Genomic DNA, 19,549 nt, shown 5'->3' with positions numbered 1-19,549 from the left:
CCTCGGCCTCCCAAAGCATTGGGATTACAGGCATGAACCACCGTGCCCAGCCAAGATCTACACTATTATGTCACCCCAGAAAGTGAACTCTCACTCTTCCCAGCCAGTCTCTTTCTTATCCTAGGTTAGCTTGCTTATTCTGGAATTTCGTGTATACAGATGCATGCCATGCCATAGGTACTCTTTTGTGTCTGCTTTATTCTGCTCAACACCATGTTTCTGAAATCATGACCATTGTTGTATGGTTCTCTAACTCCATCATTTCCATTTCAGACTCAGCATATGCTGAGTTCAACCTGTTGAAGGGCTATCTCTGTTTAATTCACCATCTTGAAAGAAACATTTAAAATTGAGATGTTTTCAAGAATATATAGTTAAATCCTGAGGAATCGATGTAGAAATGTTATCGTCTTCACTCACATAAGAGTCTAATGGAATTAATGTCAACAATCTTAGAGAAATCCCACACTATTCATGCCATTTTCATCATCTCCACCTTGGTCATTTTTTTTTTTTTTTTTTTTTTTTTTTTTTTGAGACAGAGTCTCGCTCTGTCACCCAGGCTGAAGTGCAGTGGTGCGATCTCGGCTCACTGCAACCTCTGCCTCCCGGGTTCAAGTGATTCTTCTGCCTCAGCCTCCCAAGTAGCTGGAACTATAGACGGGTGCCACCATGCCCTGCTAATTTTTTGTATTTTTAGTAGAGATTGGTTTCACCGTGTTAGCTAGGATGGTCTCAATCTCCTGATCTCGCGGTCCACCCACCTCGGCTTCCCAAAGTGCTGGGATTGCAGGCGTGAGCCACCACGCCCGGCCCACCTTGTTAATTTTTAAGCACTAAAATTCGATACTTATTTGTGAATGAAGTAATCTCTTCATTGTATTTTTTTTTTTTTTTAATTATGCTGAGCTTTAAATGACAAAGATTCATATAATCCAAGAGACAAGTATTATTTAGAGGGATTCTTTTACCATGTGATATATAATAAATGCATCCAATGTTATACATCAATTTAAAAAACAAGTAAATAACTAAAGAAAAGATAACTACTGGCCAGGTGCAGTGGCTCACACTTGTATTCCCAGCACTTTGGGAGGCCGAGGCAGGTGGATCATGAGGTCAGGAGTTGGAGACCAGCCTGGCCAAGATGGTGAAACCCTGTTTCTACTAAAAATACAAAACTTAGCCGAGCGTGGTGGCAGGCGCCTGTAATCCCAGTTACTCAGTAGCTGAGGCAGGAGAATCGCTTGAACCCGGGAGGCGGAGGTTGCAGTGAGCTGAGATCATGCCACTGCAATCTAGCCTGGGTGACAGAGCAAGACTTTGTCTCAAAACAAAAAGAAAAGAAAAGATAAGATAATTACTTTATACTTAGCTTGTCTTAGCCATGAGTGACGGGCTGCATGTGGCCCAGGACAGTTTTGAATGCAGTTCAACACAAATTTGTAAACTTTCTTAAAACATTAAGAGATTTTGGCCAGGTACAGTGGCTCATGCCTGTAATCCCAGCACTTTGGGAGGCTGAGGCGGGCAGATTACCTGAGGTCAGGAGTTCGAGACCACCCTGGCCAACATGGCAAAACCCCATCTCCACAAAAAATACAAAAATTTGCTGAGTGCACTGTCAGGCACCTGTACTCCCAGCTACTCAGGAGGCTGAGGCAGGAGAATCACTTGAACCTGAGAGGCAGAGGTTGCAGTGAGCCGAGAGCACACCACTGCACTCCAGCCTGGGTGACAGAGTGAGACCCCATCTCAAAAAGAAACAACAAACAAAAACAAAAACAGAAACAATGGCCAGGCACGGTGGCTCACACCTGTAATCCCAGCACTTTGGGAGGCCGAGGCAGGCAGATCGCCTGTTGGGAGTTCAAGGCCAGACTGGCCAACATGGTGAAACCTCATCGCTACTAAAATTACAAAAATTAGTCGGGCATGGTGGCAGAGACCTGTAATCTCAGCTGCTCGAGAGGCTGAGGGAGGAGAATGGCTTGAGGCCAGGAGCTGGAGGTTGCAGTGAGCTGAGATTGCACCACTGCACTCCAGCCTGGGCGACTGAGTGGCGCGGAACTCTGTCTCAAAAAAAAAAAAAAAGAGGTTTTTTTAAGATCATCAGCTGTTGTTAGTGTCAGTGTATGTTATGTGTGGCTCAAGACAACTTTGCTTCTTTTAATATAGGCAGGGAAGTCAAAAGATTGGATATCCCTGCTTTATACCAAGAAAGACAACACCCCACATTTGCAATGCCTAAAAACACTACGAGCCATCTGAAAAACATGAGACTTCTCTAACTTCTGTTCTTTTTTGTAGCAGTGGAATCCCACGGTGATATCTGAGGGATGTGGTTACCTTTTGGAGGAGGTTGACGGTTTCTAAGGATGATTCTTTCTGAGTGAAATATTGTCAGTGTCATTGACCTTTTCATTATTTCAACTATTATTATTCCAGGTTATCAATACTCTGGCTGACCTTCGTCATCGTGGGACTGACTTTGGTGGAAGTCTTTGGTTACTTATCATTACTGTGTTTCTGAGAAGTTATAAATTTGCCATCTCCCTCCGCACAAGTTACCTTTCTGTGAGTATACTAACTTTCTGTAGAGGTATACTTGTAATCACAAATAAGAATAAGTTATATGAAACAATTCACGTTTCTGGACTTCATTATGAATATGTGGTTTTACCCCAAAAATCAGGGAAATGATTTATTAGCATAAGAAATATGAAAATATCTGCCATTTACATTATGAAAATTAAATAGGTCGGTGTTTAATAGAATGTCAACAGAGCTTTTGGTCAAAAATAAGTTTTTTTTAACCTTTGTGCTATTTGTCACAAATGGAGTATGAGGTTTCGTCACTTAAATAGGAAAGTCTTTCTAAACTCTTCTGCTTTATAGTTCTATCGTATGGGTGGAAGGAAAGCTTCCAATCTCCTCTCTGAAGATTCACTGCAGAAATGAGCTGACAACAGACAGCTTAACAGGAAAAGAAAAACATAGAACAGGCATAAACATGGGAACCAGCTGAAAAATGAGACTGCTAGAAGGGCTGGATGGTTGATGCTTAAAGAGCACCCTCTTCTGAGGGGAGAGGGAGATAGATGGAGATGTAGGCCATTTAGAGGGGCAGCAAATGATTTTTAGGGGAAATGAAAGAGCCCAAGGAACAAACAGTTGGCCTGAGGCAAAGTTCCTCTGAGGTCATAGGGACGAGGTGACAAACTGCCGGAAGGTGAAGGGCAGAACTGCACTGGGTCTCATGATGCAGAGAAAGCCCCAGAGAATCTCTTAGAACTGCCCTCCAAGAGAATCAATGAAAAGTGTGTCTGGGCAGGGTAATTTTGAATGACATCATTCAAAGTGCATGTTCCCACTTGCAACTGGAGAGAGATCAGTATGTCAAAAGTCTGTACTTGGTAAGAATTTGGCTGCTAAGTTGTGCCATAATTTGTCTTTTGAGCCTTTTTTCCTTTGGGGAAGTTGAGCTCTACATTTTGTCTTGCCATTCATGACAGTAAAAATGTGGTCGTCTGGGGGCTGAACCTCCTTCTGAACAATGATCCAAGATAAAAGTACTAATACCACAATGCTTTTTTATATTCAAGGGAAGAGGAAGTATGTTTCAGTTTTACCGCCTAGATAATTACACGTCATTTGGCACTGCCTTTCAAGATATGTAGAAAACAGAAAATATATGAGTTCTGAAGATATCTAGGCACATTTAACATTCTCTGTGCCACTTAGTCCTGAACAGAGAATTTTCGGTATAAATTGGAGGAAGCTTTTTTTTTTTTTTTTTTTTTTTCTTTTCTCACCGCCAAGACGTGTCTCCCTCTGTTGCCCAGGCTGGAGTATAATGGTGTGAGCTCGGCTCACTGCAACCTCCACCTCCTGGCTTCAAGTGATTCCCCTGCCTCAGCCTCTCAAGTAGCTGGGATTACAGGTGCCCACCACCATGCCCAGCTAATTTTTGTATTTTTAGTAGAGTCGGGGTTTTACCATGTTGGCCAGGCTAGTCTCAAAACCCGACCTCAAATGATCCACCCGCCTCAGCCTCCCAAAGTGCTGGGATTACAAGCGTGAGCCACCACGTGAGCCAGGGGAAGTTTTTAAATTTACCACTTTTTAACAATTCCATTTAGGAAAGTTCAGTTGAGCTGTTGGACTTGGACAACTTTGCACCTCTCATCTTTGTCCTTGTCATCTAGTCATCTATACCATTACCTCCTAAGCAGGGACATCATGGGTGCCATGAAGCATTCATGCGTGATGGCATTTCTTTGCCTCTCATTTCTTCGTGTGTTTGACATTTCTCCTAGCTCCAAACTGGGCCAGCTACCTTTCCTATGAAATCTAGCAGTAGCTGTGGGATAGACGTGGTTGCTCTTCTCATCTTTTTAGATTACCCATTGCTTCTCTCGAAATCCTAGTACATGATTTTTTTTTGATCCTATGTGCAGAAATCAGGAAAAAACAAATTCTACAAAGAATTTGAAAGATATTATTTCAGGCCAGGTGTGGTGGCTCATGCCTGTAATCCCAGCACTTTGGGAGGCTGAGGCAGGTGGATCACTTGAGGTCAGGAGTTCAAGACCAGATGGGCCAACATAGTGAAATCCCATCTCTACTAAAAAGACAAAAATTAGCCAGGCATGGTAGCAGGCACCTGTAATCCCAGCTACTTGGGAGGCCGAGGCACAAGAATCGCTTGAATCTGGGAGGTGGAGGTTGCCGTGAGCCACGGTAGCGCCACTGCACTTCAGCATGGTTGAGTGACACTCCGTCTCAAGAAAAAAGTCATTTCAATGACTACCTCAGGAGATTCATAGGTATCTGACCCACATCTGAGATGGGATTTGCATTGCATTTTAGCTATGATGAGAACAAATATTTAATATCTTCGAAGATTAAAAGCATACTGTGATAATATGGAAATCTTGGTGGGAATTCAGTCATTAGTGAGAATGTTTTGCGTTAAGTTCAAACCGGCCTCAACGAAGCTGATGTGAGGGAAGGGAAAGTGAACTCTGAGTAGAGCAGGGACAGAAGAAAGATGCTCCAGTGCGGATCAGGAAGGAGCAGGGGGTGAAATGTTACAAATTCTAGAACTCAGAGAGCTGAAGGTAATTACTTCCTTTTCAGGTTGTGAAACATGTTAACCTGTGGTAAAATACTTACAAGATGATAATTACCATGTAACCGTGTTGAAGTGTGCAGTTCAGTTGTGTGAAGTATATTCGTGTCATTTTTTTTTTTTTTTTTTTTGAGACGGAGTCTCACTCTGTCACCAGGCTGGAGTGCAGTGGTGGGATCTTGGCTCACTGCAACCTCTGCCTCCTGGGTTCAAGCAGTTCTCCTGCCTCAGCCTCCCGAGTAGCTGGGACTACAGGCGTGTGCCACCATGCTCAGCTGATTTTTGTATTTTTAGTAGAGACAGGGTTTCACCATGTTGGTCAGGCTGGTCTTGAACTCCTAACCTCGTGATCTGCCTGCCTCAGCCTCCCAAAGTGCTGGGATTACAGGCGTGAGCCACCATGCCCAGCGAAATCTAGGGCTGGAACATGGCTGCAGCATATAAATAGAATTGAATTCCATCGTTTTGTTAACCCTGTTTTTTGTTTGTTTGTAGTTGTTGCTGTTTTTGAGACAGAGTCTCGCTCTGTCGCCTAGGCTGGAGTGCAGTGGTGCAATCTCGGCTCACGGCAGACTCTGCCTCCCGGGTTCAAACTATTCTCCTGCCTCAGCCTCCCAAGTAGGTGGGACTACAGGCGCCTACCACCACACCCGGCTAATTTTTGTATTTTATTAGAGACAGGGTTTCACCATATTGGCCAGGCTGGTCTGGAACTCCTGACCTTGTGATCCGCCCACCTCGGCCTCCCAAAGTGCTGGGATTACAGGCGTGAGCCACCACACCCAGCCCCTGTTTTGTTTTTGTTTTGCTTGTTTCTTAGGGTTGTTTTTCTATTTATGGTAAAGGCATTGGCTTTCCATTTGTAGCATCAATCGAATATTTCCTGTTAACAATAACCTTATGTCATAGTAAATGGTAAAGGGATTTAAAGCAGTGGTTTTCAGCTGCCAGAGGCCTGAGCGAGTTTGGGCACACTCTGTGTGATCGGGCAGAAGGCCTGTGGGAAGTTTAGCCGAGGACAGGGCCAGGAAAGGTGATGGACAGTGGGGGTCTGTCCTGGTCACCAGGCCCCTGGGTCCTGCCCACCTGCTTGGAGCTCCCCACCCATCACACATGATGCTGCCAAGCCCTCTGGGTATTGTGGGCAAATACCTTAGGAGAGAAGCTGATGAACTTTGTTTCTTGAAATGCACAGATTCCTTGGACATCCCTGAGAGATCAATCATGAAAGTCAACTTGGTTTTCTCCCCCTCATTTGGGTTCAGAATTTAAAGTCCACACACACAGGCAGTAAGATGATATAGATAAGGACATCATCACTGGGTTTCGGATGTTAAAATGTCTAGGTGGGTTAGGGGTGATTTGAGATCACACAACCTTGTGCCACAAAGAGGAATTCCCAGGCCAGAGGGAGACATTTTATTGCCATGTTATGATCTTATCATTGAGTAGAAAGGCAATCTTGTTTCATTTTGGATTCTTTCTTATGTTTATGTCTTATAAGGGCACTTTGAATTTCCAAGCAAAGAATAATTTTGAATTAGCTTTTAATCATTGACTTCTAGCACAGTTATATGATGAGAAACATGCTGTGTGATTGGATTGCTCTCAAACATATTGAGATTTGCTGGAACAAAATAAGTCAGGTTAATTTTTGTAAATGTACCATGCCTGCTTAAAATGAATGTATGTACATTTGTTCCTGAGATACAGGTTGATGGGCGGATGGCTACATGGATGTGATGGAGATGGTTTACTATCGGGACCTTCCGCATCCTGCTGATGTTTTGTTGCTTAAGATATGAATGGCTGAGCGGAGGCTGTAAACCCTGGCACTCTGCTTGGGTATGAGGTTCTTCCTGCCATCCTGCCATCATTTGTTTTTTATGTTTTGTCGCCAAAAGTGACCTTGAGGAACCCTGGGAGCTCAGGAAGGAAGGAGCGCCCAGAAGCAGGGACAGGGAGCTGGTTGGGGAGGACCAGAAATCAGGTTTGTGAAGGTTCCAGAGAGGACCTGGCCTTGGGAGGAGCGTGGGGGACTGAGATGGGGGAGGGGTCATTGGAATGATGCGGGCGCTACTTGGAATGTCCATTGTGAGGCACCACCGGGGTCATCAGGGATTGGTGGAGAGGGAGTATGAAGCCCCAGGGTTGCTAAGGGAGGGCCCAGACCGAAGAAGGTTTGGTGGAAAGCAGAACCTTAGTCTCCCTCTAATTGCTCCTAAGCCTCACGCTCCCTTGCCCCGCGTGTCCTGTTGCTTCCCTGATCTTCTCCGTGACCTGTAGCTAAGCCTTCCACCAGCGCTTGAGTACTTAATTTGAACCGGATCCTTTCCCAGACCCTTTCTTCTTCTCCTCCTCCTCCTCCACCTCCTCCAGGTGCCCAACAGCCCCCTTCTCCTCCTTTCCCTTCCCTTACTTCCCCCCTTCCCCTCCCCTTCCCCTTCCCCTCCCCTTCCCCTCCCCTTCCCCTCCCCCTCCCCCTCCCCTCCATCTCCCCTCCACCTCCCCAACTCAGATCCGGTCCCCGTCCCCTTCCCTCCCCCCTGCCCTAAGCCACCTCCACCTCTGTCCTGGCCGCCTCAGGGCGCCTGAAAGGACCAGGACATGCGGGTGCGGTGGCTGCTCTTTTGGCTCCTCTTTTGGCTCCTGCTGGCATTTATCAGCCATCAGTCCACCTGTGTGAGTGGACGGGTGCTGTGGCTGCTCTTTCGGCTCCTCTTTTGGCTCCTGCTGGGATTTATCAGCCATCAGTCCACCTGTGTGAGTAGACGCTGGACCCGCGGGGTTCCTTCCTTTTTACTGGGCTGTGTCACGCGGCATGAAATGACACAGCTCAGGCCTGTAATCCCAGCACTTTAGGGGGCCGAGGTGGGCAGATCACTTGAGTCCAGGAGTTGAAGACTAGCCAGGGCATCATAGCAAAACCCCATCTCTACAAAAAATTCCAAAAAAGATTAGTCGGGCCTGGTGGTGCGTACCTGTTATCCCAGTTACTGGAGAGGCTGAGGTGGGAGGATCGCTTGGGCCCAGGAGCTGGCCGTTGCAGTGAGCCGAGATGGCCCCGCTGCACTCTTGTCTCTAACAAACAAAACGGACCAAAACAAAGTGAATTGTCATTTGATTTGTGTCATCTGGTTTGATGACTTTTTTTTTTTTTTTTAGACAGAGCTGGAGTGCAGTGGCAAGATCTCGGCTCACTGCAACCTCCGCTTCCGGGGTTCAAGCAATTGTCCTGCCTCAGCCTCCTGAGTAGCTCTGATTACAACGCCTGGCTAATTTCTGTATTTTTAGTAGAGACGGGGTTTCACCATGTTCGCCAGGATAGTCTCCATCTCTTCACCTCGTGATCCGCCTGCCTCGGCCTCCCAGTGCTGGGATTACAGGCGTGAGCCACCGCGCCTGGCCAAACTATATAACCTTAAGTGTAAGTTTACTAACTTTGGAAAGTACATACAGCAGCATAAACCAACCCCCTTTCAAGATCTACATTATTTTATTTATTTATTTATTTTTTTGAGACAGTTTCTCCCTTGTTGCCGAGGCTGGAGTGCAATGGGGCAGTATCAGCTCACCGCAACCTCTGCTTCCCAGATTCGAGCGATTCTCCTGCCTCAGCCTCCCGAGTGGCTGGGATTACAGACATGTGCCACCACTCCCAGCTAATTTTGTATTTTTAGTAGAGATAGGGTTTCTCCATGTTGGTCAGCCTGGTTTTGAACTCCCGACCTCAGGTGATCCGCCCGCCTCGGCCTCCCAAAGCATTGGGATTACAGGCATGAACCACCGTGCCCAGCCAAGATCTACACTATTATGTCACCCCAGAAAGTGAACTCTCACTCTTCCCAGCCAGTCTCTTTCTTATCCTAGGTTAGCTTGCTTATTCTGGAATTTCGTGTATACAGATGCATGCCATGCCATAGGTACTCTTTTGTGTCTGCTTTATTCTGCTCAACACCATGTTTCTGAAATCATGACCATTGTTGTATGGTTCTCTAACTCCATCATTTCCATTTCAGACTCAGCATATGCTGAGTTCAACCTGTTGAAGGGCTATCTCTGTTTAATTCACCATCTTGAAAGAAACATTTAAAATTGAGATGTTTTCAAGAATATATAGTTAAATCCTGAGGAATCGATGTAGAAATGTTATCGTCTTCACTCACATAAGAGTCTAATGGAATTAATGTCAACAATCTTAGAGAAATCCCACACTATTCATGCCATTTTCATCATCTCCACCTTGGTCATTTTTTTTTTTTTTTTTTTTTTTTTTTTTTTGAGACAGAGTCTCGCTCTGTCACCCAGGCTGAAGTGCAGTGGTGCGATCTCGGCTCACTGCAACCTCTGCCTCCCGGGTTCAAGTGATTCTTCTGCCTCAGCCTCCCAAGTAGCTGGAACTATAGACGGGTGCCACCATGCCCTGCTAATTTTTTGTATTTTTAGTAGAGATTGGTTTCACCGTGTTAGCTAGGATGGTCTCAATCTCCTGATCTCGCGGTCCACCCACCTCGGCTTCCCAAAGTGCTGGGATTGCAGGCGTGAGCCACCACGCCCGGCCCACCTTGTTAATTTTTAAGCACTAAAATTCGATACTTATTTGTGAATGAAGTAATCTCTTCATTGTATTTTTTTTTTTTTTAATTATGCTGAGCTTTAAATGACAAAGATTCATATAATCCAAGAGACAAGTATTATTTAGAGGGATTCTTTTACCATGTGATATATAATAAATGCATCCAATGTTATACATCAATTTAAAAAACAAGTAAATAACTAAAGAAAAGATAACTACTGGCCAGGTGCAGTGGCTCACACTTGTATTCCCAGCACTTTGGGAGGCCGAGGCAGGTGGATCATGAGGTCAGGAGTTGGAGACCAGCCTGGCCAAGATGGTGAAACCCTGTTTCTACTAAAAATACAAAACTTAGCCGAGCGTGGTGGCAGGCGCCTGTAATCCCAGTTACTCAGTAGCTGAGGCAGGAGAATCGCTTGAACCCGGGAGGCGGAGGTTGCAGTGAGCTGAGATCATGCCACTGCAATCTAGCCTGGGTGACAGAGCAAGACTTTGTCTCAAAACAAAAAGAAAAGAAAAGATAAGATAATTACTTTATACTTAGCTTGTCTTAGCCATGAGTGACGGGCTGCATGTGGCCCAGGACAGTTTTGAATGCAGTTCAACACAAATTTGTAAACTTTCTTAAAACATTAAGAGATTTTGGCCAGGTACAGTGGCTCATGCCTGTAATCCCAGCACTTTGGGAGGCTGAGGCGGGCAGATTACCTGAGGTCAGGAGTTCGAGACCACCCTGGCCAACATGGCAAAACCCCATCTCCACAAAAAATACAAAAATTTGCTGAGTGCACTGTCAGGCACCTGTACTCCCAGCTACTCAGGAGGCTGAGGCAGGAGAATCACTTGAACCTGAGAGGCAGAGGTTGCAGTGAGCCGAGAGCACACCACTGCACTCCAGCCTGGGTGACAGAGTGAGACCCCATCTCAAAAAGAAACAACAAACAAAAACAAAAACAGAAACAATGGCCAGGCACGGTGGCTCACACCTGTAATCCCAGCACTTTGGGAGGCCGAGGCAGGCAGATCGCCTGTTGGGAGTTCAAGGCCAGACTGGCCAACATGGTGAAACCTCATCGCTACTAAAATTACAAAAATTAGTCGGGCATGGTGGCAGAGACCTGTAATCTCAGCTGCTCGAGAGGCTGAGGGAGGAGAATGGCTTGAGGCCAGGAGCTGGAGGTTGCAGTGAGCTGAGATTGCACCACTGCACTCCAGCCTGGGCGACTGAGTGGCGCGGAACTCTGTCTCAAAAAAAAAAAAAAAGAGGTTTTTTTAAGATCATCAGCTGTTGTTAGTGTCAGTGTATGTTATGTGTGGCTCAAGACAACTTTGCTTCTTTTAATATAGGCAGGGAAGTCAAAAGATTGGATATCCCTGCTTTATACCAAGAAAGACAACACCCCACATTTGCAATGCCTAAAAACACTACGAGCCATCTGAAAAACATGAGACTTCTCTAACTTCTGTTCTTTTTTGTAGCAGTGGAATCCCACGGTGATATCTGAGGGATGTGGTTACCTTTTGGAGGAGGTTGACGGTTTCTAAGGATGATTCTTTCTGAGTGAAATATTGTCAGTGTCATTGACCTTTTCATTATTTCAACTATTATTATTCCAGGTTATCAATACTCTGGCTGACCTTCGTCATCGTGGGACTGACTTTGGTGGAAGTCTTTGGTTACTTATCATTACTGTGTTTCTGAGAAGTTATAAATTTGCCATCTCCCTCCGCACAAGTTACCTTTCTGTGAGTATACTAACTTTCTGTAGAGGTATACTTGTAATCACAAATAAGAATAAGTTATATGAAACAATTCACGTTTCTGGACTTCATTATGAATATGTGGTTTTACCCCAAAAATCAGGGAAATGATTTATTAGCATAAGAAATATGAAAATATCTGCCATTTACATTATGAAAATTAAATAGGTCGGTGTTTAATAGAATGTCAACAGAGCTTTTGGTCAAAAATAAGTTTTTTTTAACCTTTGTGCTATTTGTCACAAATGGAGTATGAGGTTTCGTCACTTAAATAGGAAAGTCTTTCTAAACTCTTCTGCTTTATAGTTCTATCGTATGGGTGGAAGGAAAGCTTCCAATCTCCTCTCTGAAGATTCACTGCAGAAATGAGCTGACAACAGACAGCTTAACAGGAAAAGAAAAACATAGAACAGGCATAAACATGGGAACCAGCTGAAAAATGAGACTGCTAGAAGGGCTGGATGGTTGATGCTTAAAGAGCACCCTCTTCTGAGGGGAGAGGGAGATAGATGGAGATGTAGGCCATTTAGAGGGGCAGCAAATGATTTTTAGGGGAAATGAAAGAGCCCAAGGAACAAACAGTTGGCCTGAGGCAAAGTTCCTCTGAGGTCATAGGGACGAGGTGACAAACTGCCGGAAGGTGAAGGGCAGAACTGCACTGGGTCTCATGATGCAGAGAAAGCCCCAGAGAATCTCTTAGAACTGCCCTCCAAGAGAATCAATGAAAAGTGTGTCTGGGCAGGGTAATTTTGAATGACATCATTCAAAGTGCATGTTCCCACTTGCAACTGGAGAGAGATCAGTATGTCAAAAGTCTGTACTTGGTAAGAATTTGGCTGCTAAGTTGTGCCATAATTTGTCTTTTGAGCCTTTTTTCCTTTGGGGAAGTTGAGCTCTACATTTTGTCTTGCCATTCATGACAGTAAAAATGTGGTCGTCTGGGGGCTGAACCTCCTTCTGAACAATGATCCAAGATAAAAGTACTAATACCACAATGCTTTTTTATATTCAAGGGAAGAGGAAGTATGTTTCAGTTTTACCGCCTAGATAATTACACGTCATTTGGCACTGCCTTTCAAGATATGTAGAAAACAGAAAATATATGAGTTCTGAAGATATCTAGGCACATTTAACATTCTCTGTGCCACTTAGTCCTGAACAGAGAATTTTCGGTATAAATTGGAGGAAGCTTTTTTTTTTTTTTTTTTTTTTTCTTTTCTCACCGCCAAGACGTGTCTCCCTCTGTTGCCCAGGCTGGAGTATAATGGTGTGAGCTCGGCTCACTGCAACCTCCACCTCCTGGCTTCAAGTGATTCCCCTGCCTCAGCCTCTCAAGTAGCTGGGATTACAGGTGCCCACCACCATGCCCAGCTAATTTTTGTATTTTTAGTAGAGTCGGGGTTTTACCATGTTGGCCAGGCTAGTCTCAAAACCCGACCTCAAATGATCCACCCGCCTCAGCCTCCCAAAGTGCTGGGATTACAAGCGTGAGCCACCACGTGAGCCAGGGGAAGTTTTTAAATTTACCACTTTTTAACAATTCCATTTAGGAAAGTTCAGTTGAGCTGTTGGACTTGGACAACTTTGCACCTCTCATCTTTGTCCTTGTCATCTAGTCATCTATACCATTACCTCCTAAGCAGGGACATCATGGGTGCCATGAAGCATTCATGCGTGATGGCATTTCTTTGCCTCTCATTTCTTCGTGTGTTTGACATTTCTCCTAGCTCCAAACTGGGCCAGCTACCTTTCCTATGAAATCTAGCAGTAGCTGTGGGATAGACGTGGTTGCTCTTCTCATCTTTTTAGATTACCCATTGCTTCTCTCGAAATCCTAGTACATGATTTTTTTTTGATCCTATGTGCAGAAATCAGGAAAAAACAAATTCTACAAAGAATTTGAAAGATATTATTTCAGGCCAGGTGTGGTGGCTCATGCCTGTAATCCCAGCACTTTGGGAGGCTGAGGCAGGTGGATCACTTGAGGTCAGGAGTTCAAGACCAGATGGGCCAACATAGTGAAATCCCATCTCTACTAAAAAGACAAAAATTAGCCAGGCATGGTAGCAGGCACCTGTAATCCCAGCTACTTGGGAGGCCGAGGCACAAGAATCGCTTGAATCTGGGAGGTGGAGGTTGCCGTGAGCCACGGTAGCGCCACTGCACTTCAGCATGGTTGAGTGACACTCCGTCTCAAGAAAAAAGTCATTTCAATGACTACCTCAGGAGATTCATAGGTATCTGACCCACATCTGAGATGGGATTTGCATTGCATTTTAGCTATGATGAGAACAAATATTTAATATCTTCGAAGATTAAAAGCATACTGTGATAATATGGAAATCTTGGTGGGAATTCAGTCATTAGTGAGAATGTTTTGCGTTAAGTTCAAACCGGCCTCAACGAAGCTGATGTGAGGGAAGGGAAAGTGAACTCTGAGTAGAGCAGGGACAGAAGAAAGATGCTCCAGTGCAGATCAGGAAGGAGCAGGGGATGAAATGTTACAAATTCTAGAACTCAGAGAGCTGAAGGTAATTACTTCCTTTTCAGGTTGTGAAACATGTTAACCTGTGGTAAAATACTTACAAGATGATAATTACCATGTAACCGTGTTGAAGTGTGCAGTTCAGTTGTGTGAAGTATATTCATGTCATTTTTTTTTTTTTTTTTTTTTTTTTTTTGAGACGGAGTCTCACTCTGTCACCAGGCTGGAGTGCAGTGGTGGGATCTTGGCTCACTGCAACCTCTGCCTCCTGGGTTCAAGCAGTTCTCCTGCCTCAGCCTCCCGAGTAGCTGGGACTACAGGCGTGTGCCACCATGCTCAGCTGATTTTTGTATTTTTAGTAGAGACAGGGTTTCACCATGTTGGTCAGGCTGGTCTTGAACTCCTAACCTCGTGATCTGCCTGCCTCAGCCTCCCAAAGTGCTGGGATTACAGGCGTGAGCCACCATGCCCAGCGAAATCTAGGGCTGGAACATGGCTGCAGCATATAAATAGAATTGAATTCCATCGTTTTGTTAACCCTGTTTTTTGTTTGTTTGTAGTTGTTGCTGTTTTTGAGACAGAGTCTCGCTCTGTCGCCTAGGCTGGAGTGCAGTGGTGCAATCTCGGCTCACGGCAGACTCTGCCTCCCGGGTTCAAACTATTCTCCTGCCTCAGCCTCCCAAGTAGGTGGGACTACAGGCACCTACCACCACACCCGGCTAATTTTTGTATTTTATTAGAGACAGGGTTTCACCATATTGGCCAGGCTGGTCTGGAACTCCTGACCTTGTGATCCGCCCACCTCGGCCTCCCAAAGTGCTGGGATTACAGGCGTGAGCCACCACACCCAGCCCCTGTTTTGTTTTTGTTTTGCTTGTTTCTTAGGGTTGTTTTTCTATTTATGGTAAAGGCATTGGCTTTCCATTTGTAGCATCAATCGAATATTTCCTGTTAACAATAACCTTATGTCATAGTAAATGGTAAAGGGATTTAAAGCAGTGGTTTTCAGCTGCCAGAGGCCTGAGCGAGTTTGGGCACACTCTGTGTGATCGGGCAGAAGGCCTGTGGGAAGTTTAGCCGAGGACAGGGCCAGGAAAGGTGATGGACAGTGGGGGTCTGTCCTGGTCACCAGGCCCCTGGGTCCTGCCCACCTGCTTGGAGCTCCCCACCCATCACACATGATGCTGCCAAGCCCTCTGGGTATTGTGGGCAAATACCTTAGGAGAGAAGCTGATGAACTTTGTTTCTTGAAATGCACAGATTCCTTGGACATCCCTGAGAGATCAATCATGAAAGTCAACTTGGTTTTCTCCCCCTCATTTGGGTTCAGAATTTAAAGTCCACACACACAGGCAGTAAGATGATATAGATAAGGACATCATCACTCGGTTTCGGATGTTAAAATGTCTAGGTGGGTTAGGGGTGATTTGAGATCACACAACCTTGTGCCACAAAGAGGAATTCCCAGGCCAGAGGGAGACATTTTATTGCCATGTTATGATCTTATCATTGAGTAGAAAGGCAATCTTGTTTCATTTTGGATTCTTTCTTATGTTTATGTCTTATAAGGGCACTTTGAATTTCCAAGCAAAGAATAATTTTGAATTAGCTTTTAATCATTGACTTCTAGCACAGTTATATGATGAGAAACATGCTGTGTGATTGGATTGCTCTCAAACATATTGAGATTTGCTGGAACAAAATAAGTCAGGTTAATTTTTGTAAATGTACCATGCCTGCTTAAAATGAATGTATGTACATTTGTTCCTGAGATACAGGTTGATGGGCGGATGGCTACATGGATGTGATGGAGATGGTTTACTATCGGGACCTTCCGCATCCTGCTGATGTTTTGTTGCTTAAGATATGAATGGCTGAGCGGAGGCTGTAAACCCTGGCACTCTGCTTGGGTATGAGGTTCTTCCTGCCATCCTGCCATCATTTGTTTTTTATGTTTTGTCGCCAAAAGTGACCTTGAGGAACCCTGGGAGCTCAGGAAGGAAGGAGCGCCCAGAAGCAGGGACAGGGAGCTGGTTGGGGAGGACCAGAAATCAGGTTTGTGAAGGTTCCAGAGAGGACCTGGCCTTGGGAGGAGCGTGGGGGACTGAGATGGGGGAGGGGTCATTGGAATGATGCGGGCGCTACTTGGAATGTCCATTGTGAGGCACCACCGGGGTCATCAGGGATTGGTGGAGAGGGAGTATGAAGCCCCAGGGTTGCTAAGGGAGGGCCCAGACCGAAGAAGGTTTGGTGGAAAGCAGAACCTTAGTCTCCCTCTAATTGCTCCTAAGCCTCACGCTCCCTTGCCCCGCGTGTCCTGTTGCTTCCCTGATCTTCTCCGTGACCTGTAGCTAAGCCTTCCACCAGCGCTTGAGTACTTAATTTGAACCGGATCCTTTCCCAGACCCTTTCTTCTTCTCCTCCTCCTCCTCCACCTCCTCCAGGTGCCCAACAGCTCCCTTCTCCTCCTTTCCCTTCCCTTACTTCCCCCCTTCCCCTCCCCTTCCCCTTCCCCTCCCCCTCCCCTCCCCCTCCCCAACTCAGATCCGGCCCCCGGTCCCCGTCCCCTTCCCTCCCCCCTGCCCTAAGCCACCTCCACCTCTGTCCTGGCCGCCTCAGGGCGCCTGAAAGGACCAGGACATGCGGGTGCGGTGGCTGCTCTTTTGGCTCCTCTTTTGGCTCCTGCTGGCATTTATCAGCCATCAGTCCACCTGTGTGAGTGGACGGGTGCTGTGGCTGCTCTTTCGGCTCCTCTTTTGGCTCCTGCTGGGATTTATCAGCCATCAGTCCACCTGTGTGAGTAGACGCTGGACCCGCGGGGTTCCTTCCTTTTTACTGGGCTGTGTCACGCGGCATGAAATGACACAGCTCAGGCCTGTAATCCCAGCACTTTAGGGGGCCGAGGTGGGCAGATCACTTGAGTCCAGGAGTTGAAGACTAGCCAGGGCATCATAGCAAAACCCCATCTCTACAAAAAATTCCAAAAAAGATTAGTCGGGCCTGGTGGTGCGTACCTGTTATCCCAGTTACTGGAGAGGCTGAGGTGGGAGGATCGCTTGGGCCCAGGAGCTGGCCGTTGCAGTGAGCCGAGATGGCCCCGCTGCACTCTTGTCTCTAACAAACAAAACGGACCAAAACAAAGTGAATTGTCATTTGATTTGTGTCATCTGGTTTGATGACTTTTTTTTTTTTTTTAGACAGAGCTGGAGTGCAGTGGCAAGATCTCGGCTCACTGCAACCTCCGCTTCCGGGGTTCAAGCAATTGTCCTGCCTCAGCCTCCTGAGTAGCTCTGATTACAACGCCTGGCTAATTTCTGTATTTTTAGTAGAGACGGGGTTTCACCATGTTCGCCAGGATAGTCTCCATCTCTTCACCTCGTGATCCGCCTGCCTCGGCCTCCCAGTGCTGGGATTACAGGCGTGAGCCACCGCGCCTGGCCAAACTATATAACCTTAAGTGTAAGTTTACTAACTTTGGAAAGTACATACAGCAGCATAAACCAACCCCCTTTCAAGATCTACATTATTTTATTTATTTATTTATTTTTTTGAGACAGTTTCTCCCTTGTTGCCGAGGCTGGAGTGTAATGGGGCAGTATCAGCTCACCGCAACCTCTGCTTCCCAGATTCGAGCGATTCTCCTGCCTCAGCCTCCCGAGTGGCTGGGATTACAGACATGTGCCACCACTCCCAGCTAATTTTGTATTTTTAGTAGAGATAGGGTTTCTCCATGTTGGTCAGCCTGGTTTTGAACTCCCGACCTCAGGTGATCCGCCCGCCTCGGCCTCCCAAAGCATTGGGATTACAGGCATGAACCACCGTGCCCAGCCAAGATCTACACTATTATGTCACCCCAGAAAGTGAACTCTCACTCTTCCCAGCCAGTCTCTTTCTTATCCTAGGGTAGCTTGCTTATTCTGGAATTTCGTGTATACAGATGCATGCCATGCCATAGGTACTCTTTTGTGTCTGCTTTATTCTGCTCAACACCATGTTTCTGAAATCATGACCATTGTTGTATGGTTCTCTAACTCCATCATTTCCATTTCAGACTCAGCATATGCTGAGTTCAACCTGTTGAAGGGCTATCTCTGTTTAATTCACCATCTTGAAAGAAACATTTAAAATTGAGATGTTTTCAAGAATATATAGTTAAATCCTGAGGAATCGATGTAGAAATGTTATCGTCTTCACTCACATAAGAGTCTAATGGAATTAATGTCAACAATCTTAGAGAAATCCCACACTATTCATGCCATTTTCATCATCTCCACCTTGGTAATTTTTTTTTTTTTTTTTTTTTTTTTTTTTTTTTTTTTTTTTGAGACAGAGTCTCGCTCTGTCACCCAGGCTGAAGTGCAGTGGTGCGATCTCGGCTCACTGCAACCTCTGCCTCCCGGGTTCAAGTGATTCTTCTGCCTCAGCCTCCCAAGTAGCTGGAACTATAGGCGGGTGCCACCATGCCCTGCTAATTTTTTGTATTTTTAGTAGAGATTGGTTTCACCGTGTTAGCTAGGATGGTCTCAATCTCCTGATCTCGCGGTCCACCCACCTCGGCTTCCCAAAGTGCTGGGATTGCAGGCGTGAGCCACCACGCCCGGCCCACCTTGTTAATTTTTAAGCACTAAAATTCGATACTTATTTGTGAATGAAGTAATCTCTTCATTGTATTTTTTTTTTTTTTTTTTTACTTATGCTGAGCTTTAAATGACAAAGATTCATATAATCCAAGAGACAAGTATTATTTAGAGGGATTCTTTTACCATGTGATATATAATAAATGCATCCAATGTTATACATCAATTTAAAAAACAAGTAAATAACTAAAGAAAAGATAACTACTGGCCAGGTGCAGTGGCTCACACTTGTATTCCCAGCACTTTGGGAGGCCGAGGCAGGTGGATCATGAGGTCAGGAGTTGGAGACCAGCCTGGCCAAGATGGTGAAACCCTGTTTCTACTAAAAATACAAAACTTAGCCGAGCGTGGTGGCAGGCGCCTGTAATCCCAGTTACTCAGTAGCTGAGGCAGGAGAATCGCTTGAACCCGGGAGGCGGAGGTTGCAGTGAGCTGAGATCATGCCACTGCAATCTAGCCTGGGTGACAGAGCAAGACTTTGTCTCAAAACAAAAAGAAAAGAAAAGATAAGATAATTACTTTATACTTAGCTTGTCTTAGCCATGAGTGACGGGCTGCATGTGGCCCAGGACAGTTTTGAATGCAGTTCAACACAAATTTGTAAACTTTCTTAAAACATTAAGAGATTTTGGCCAGGTACAGTGGCTCATGCCTGTAATCCCAGCACTTTGGGAGGCTGAGGCGGGCAGATTACCTGAGGTCAGGAGTTCGAGACCACCCTGGCCAACATGGCAAAACCCCATCTCCACAAAAAATACAAAAATTTGCTGAGTGCACTGTCAGGCACCTGTACTCCCAGCTACTCAGGAGGCTGAGGCAGGAGAATCACTTGAACCTGAGAGGCAGAGGTTGCAGTGAGCCGAGAGCACACCACTGCACTCCAGCCTGGGTGACAGAGTGAGACCCCATCTCAAAAAGAAACAACAAACAAAAACAAAAACAGAAACAATGGCCGG

General features: G+C 45.7%; 1 protein-coding gene across 1 annotated transcript in view; it reads left to right on the top strand.

Annotated features, from left to right (window-relative positions):
- The window catches only part of LOC129137282 (uncharacterized), a 76,322-nt gene that overhangs the window by 28,346 nt on the left and 28,427 nt on the right, over positions 1 to 19,549 (top strand). Inside the window, 2 exon segments of the mRNA XM_063797578.1 lie at positions 2,449 to 2,577; positions 11,328 to 11,456. Of these exon segments, the coding sequence (XP_063653648.1) occupies positions 2,449 to 2,577; positions 11,328 to 11,456 (258 nt within the window).

This window comes from Pan troglodytes, chromosome 18 (genome assembly GCF_028858775.2).
Source record: "Pan troglodytes isolate AG18354 chromosome 18, NHGRI_mPanTro3-v2.0_pri, whole genome shotgun sequence".
NCBI lineage: Eukaryota > Metazoa > Chordata > Mammalia > Primates > Hominidae > Pan > Pan troglodytes.
Note: the sequence above shows the minus strand (reverse complement) of the source record. Positions and strands in the feature narration are given on the sequence as shown.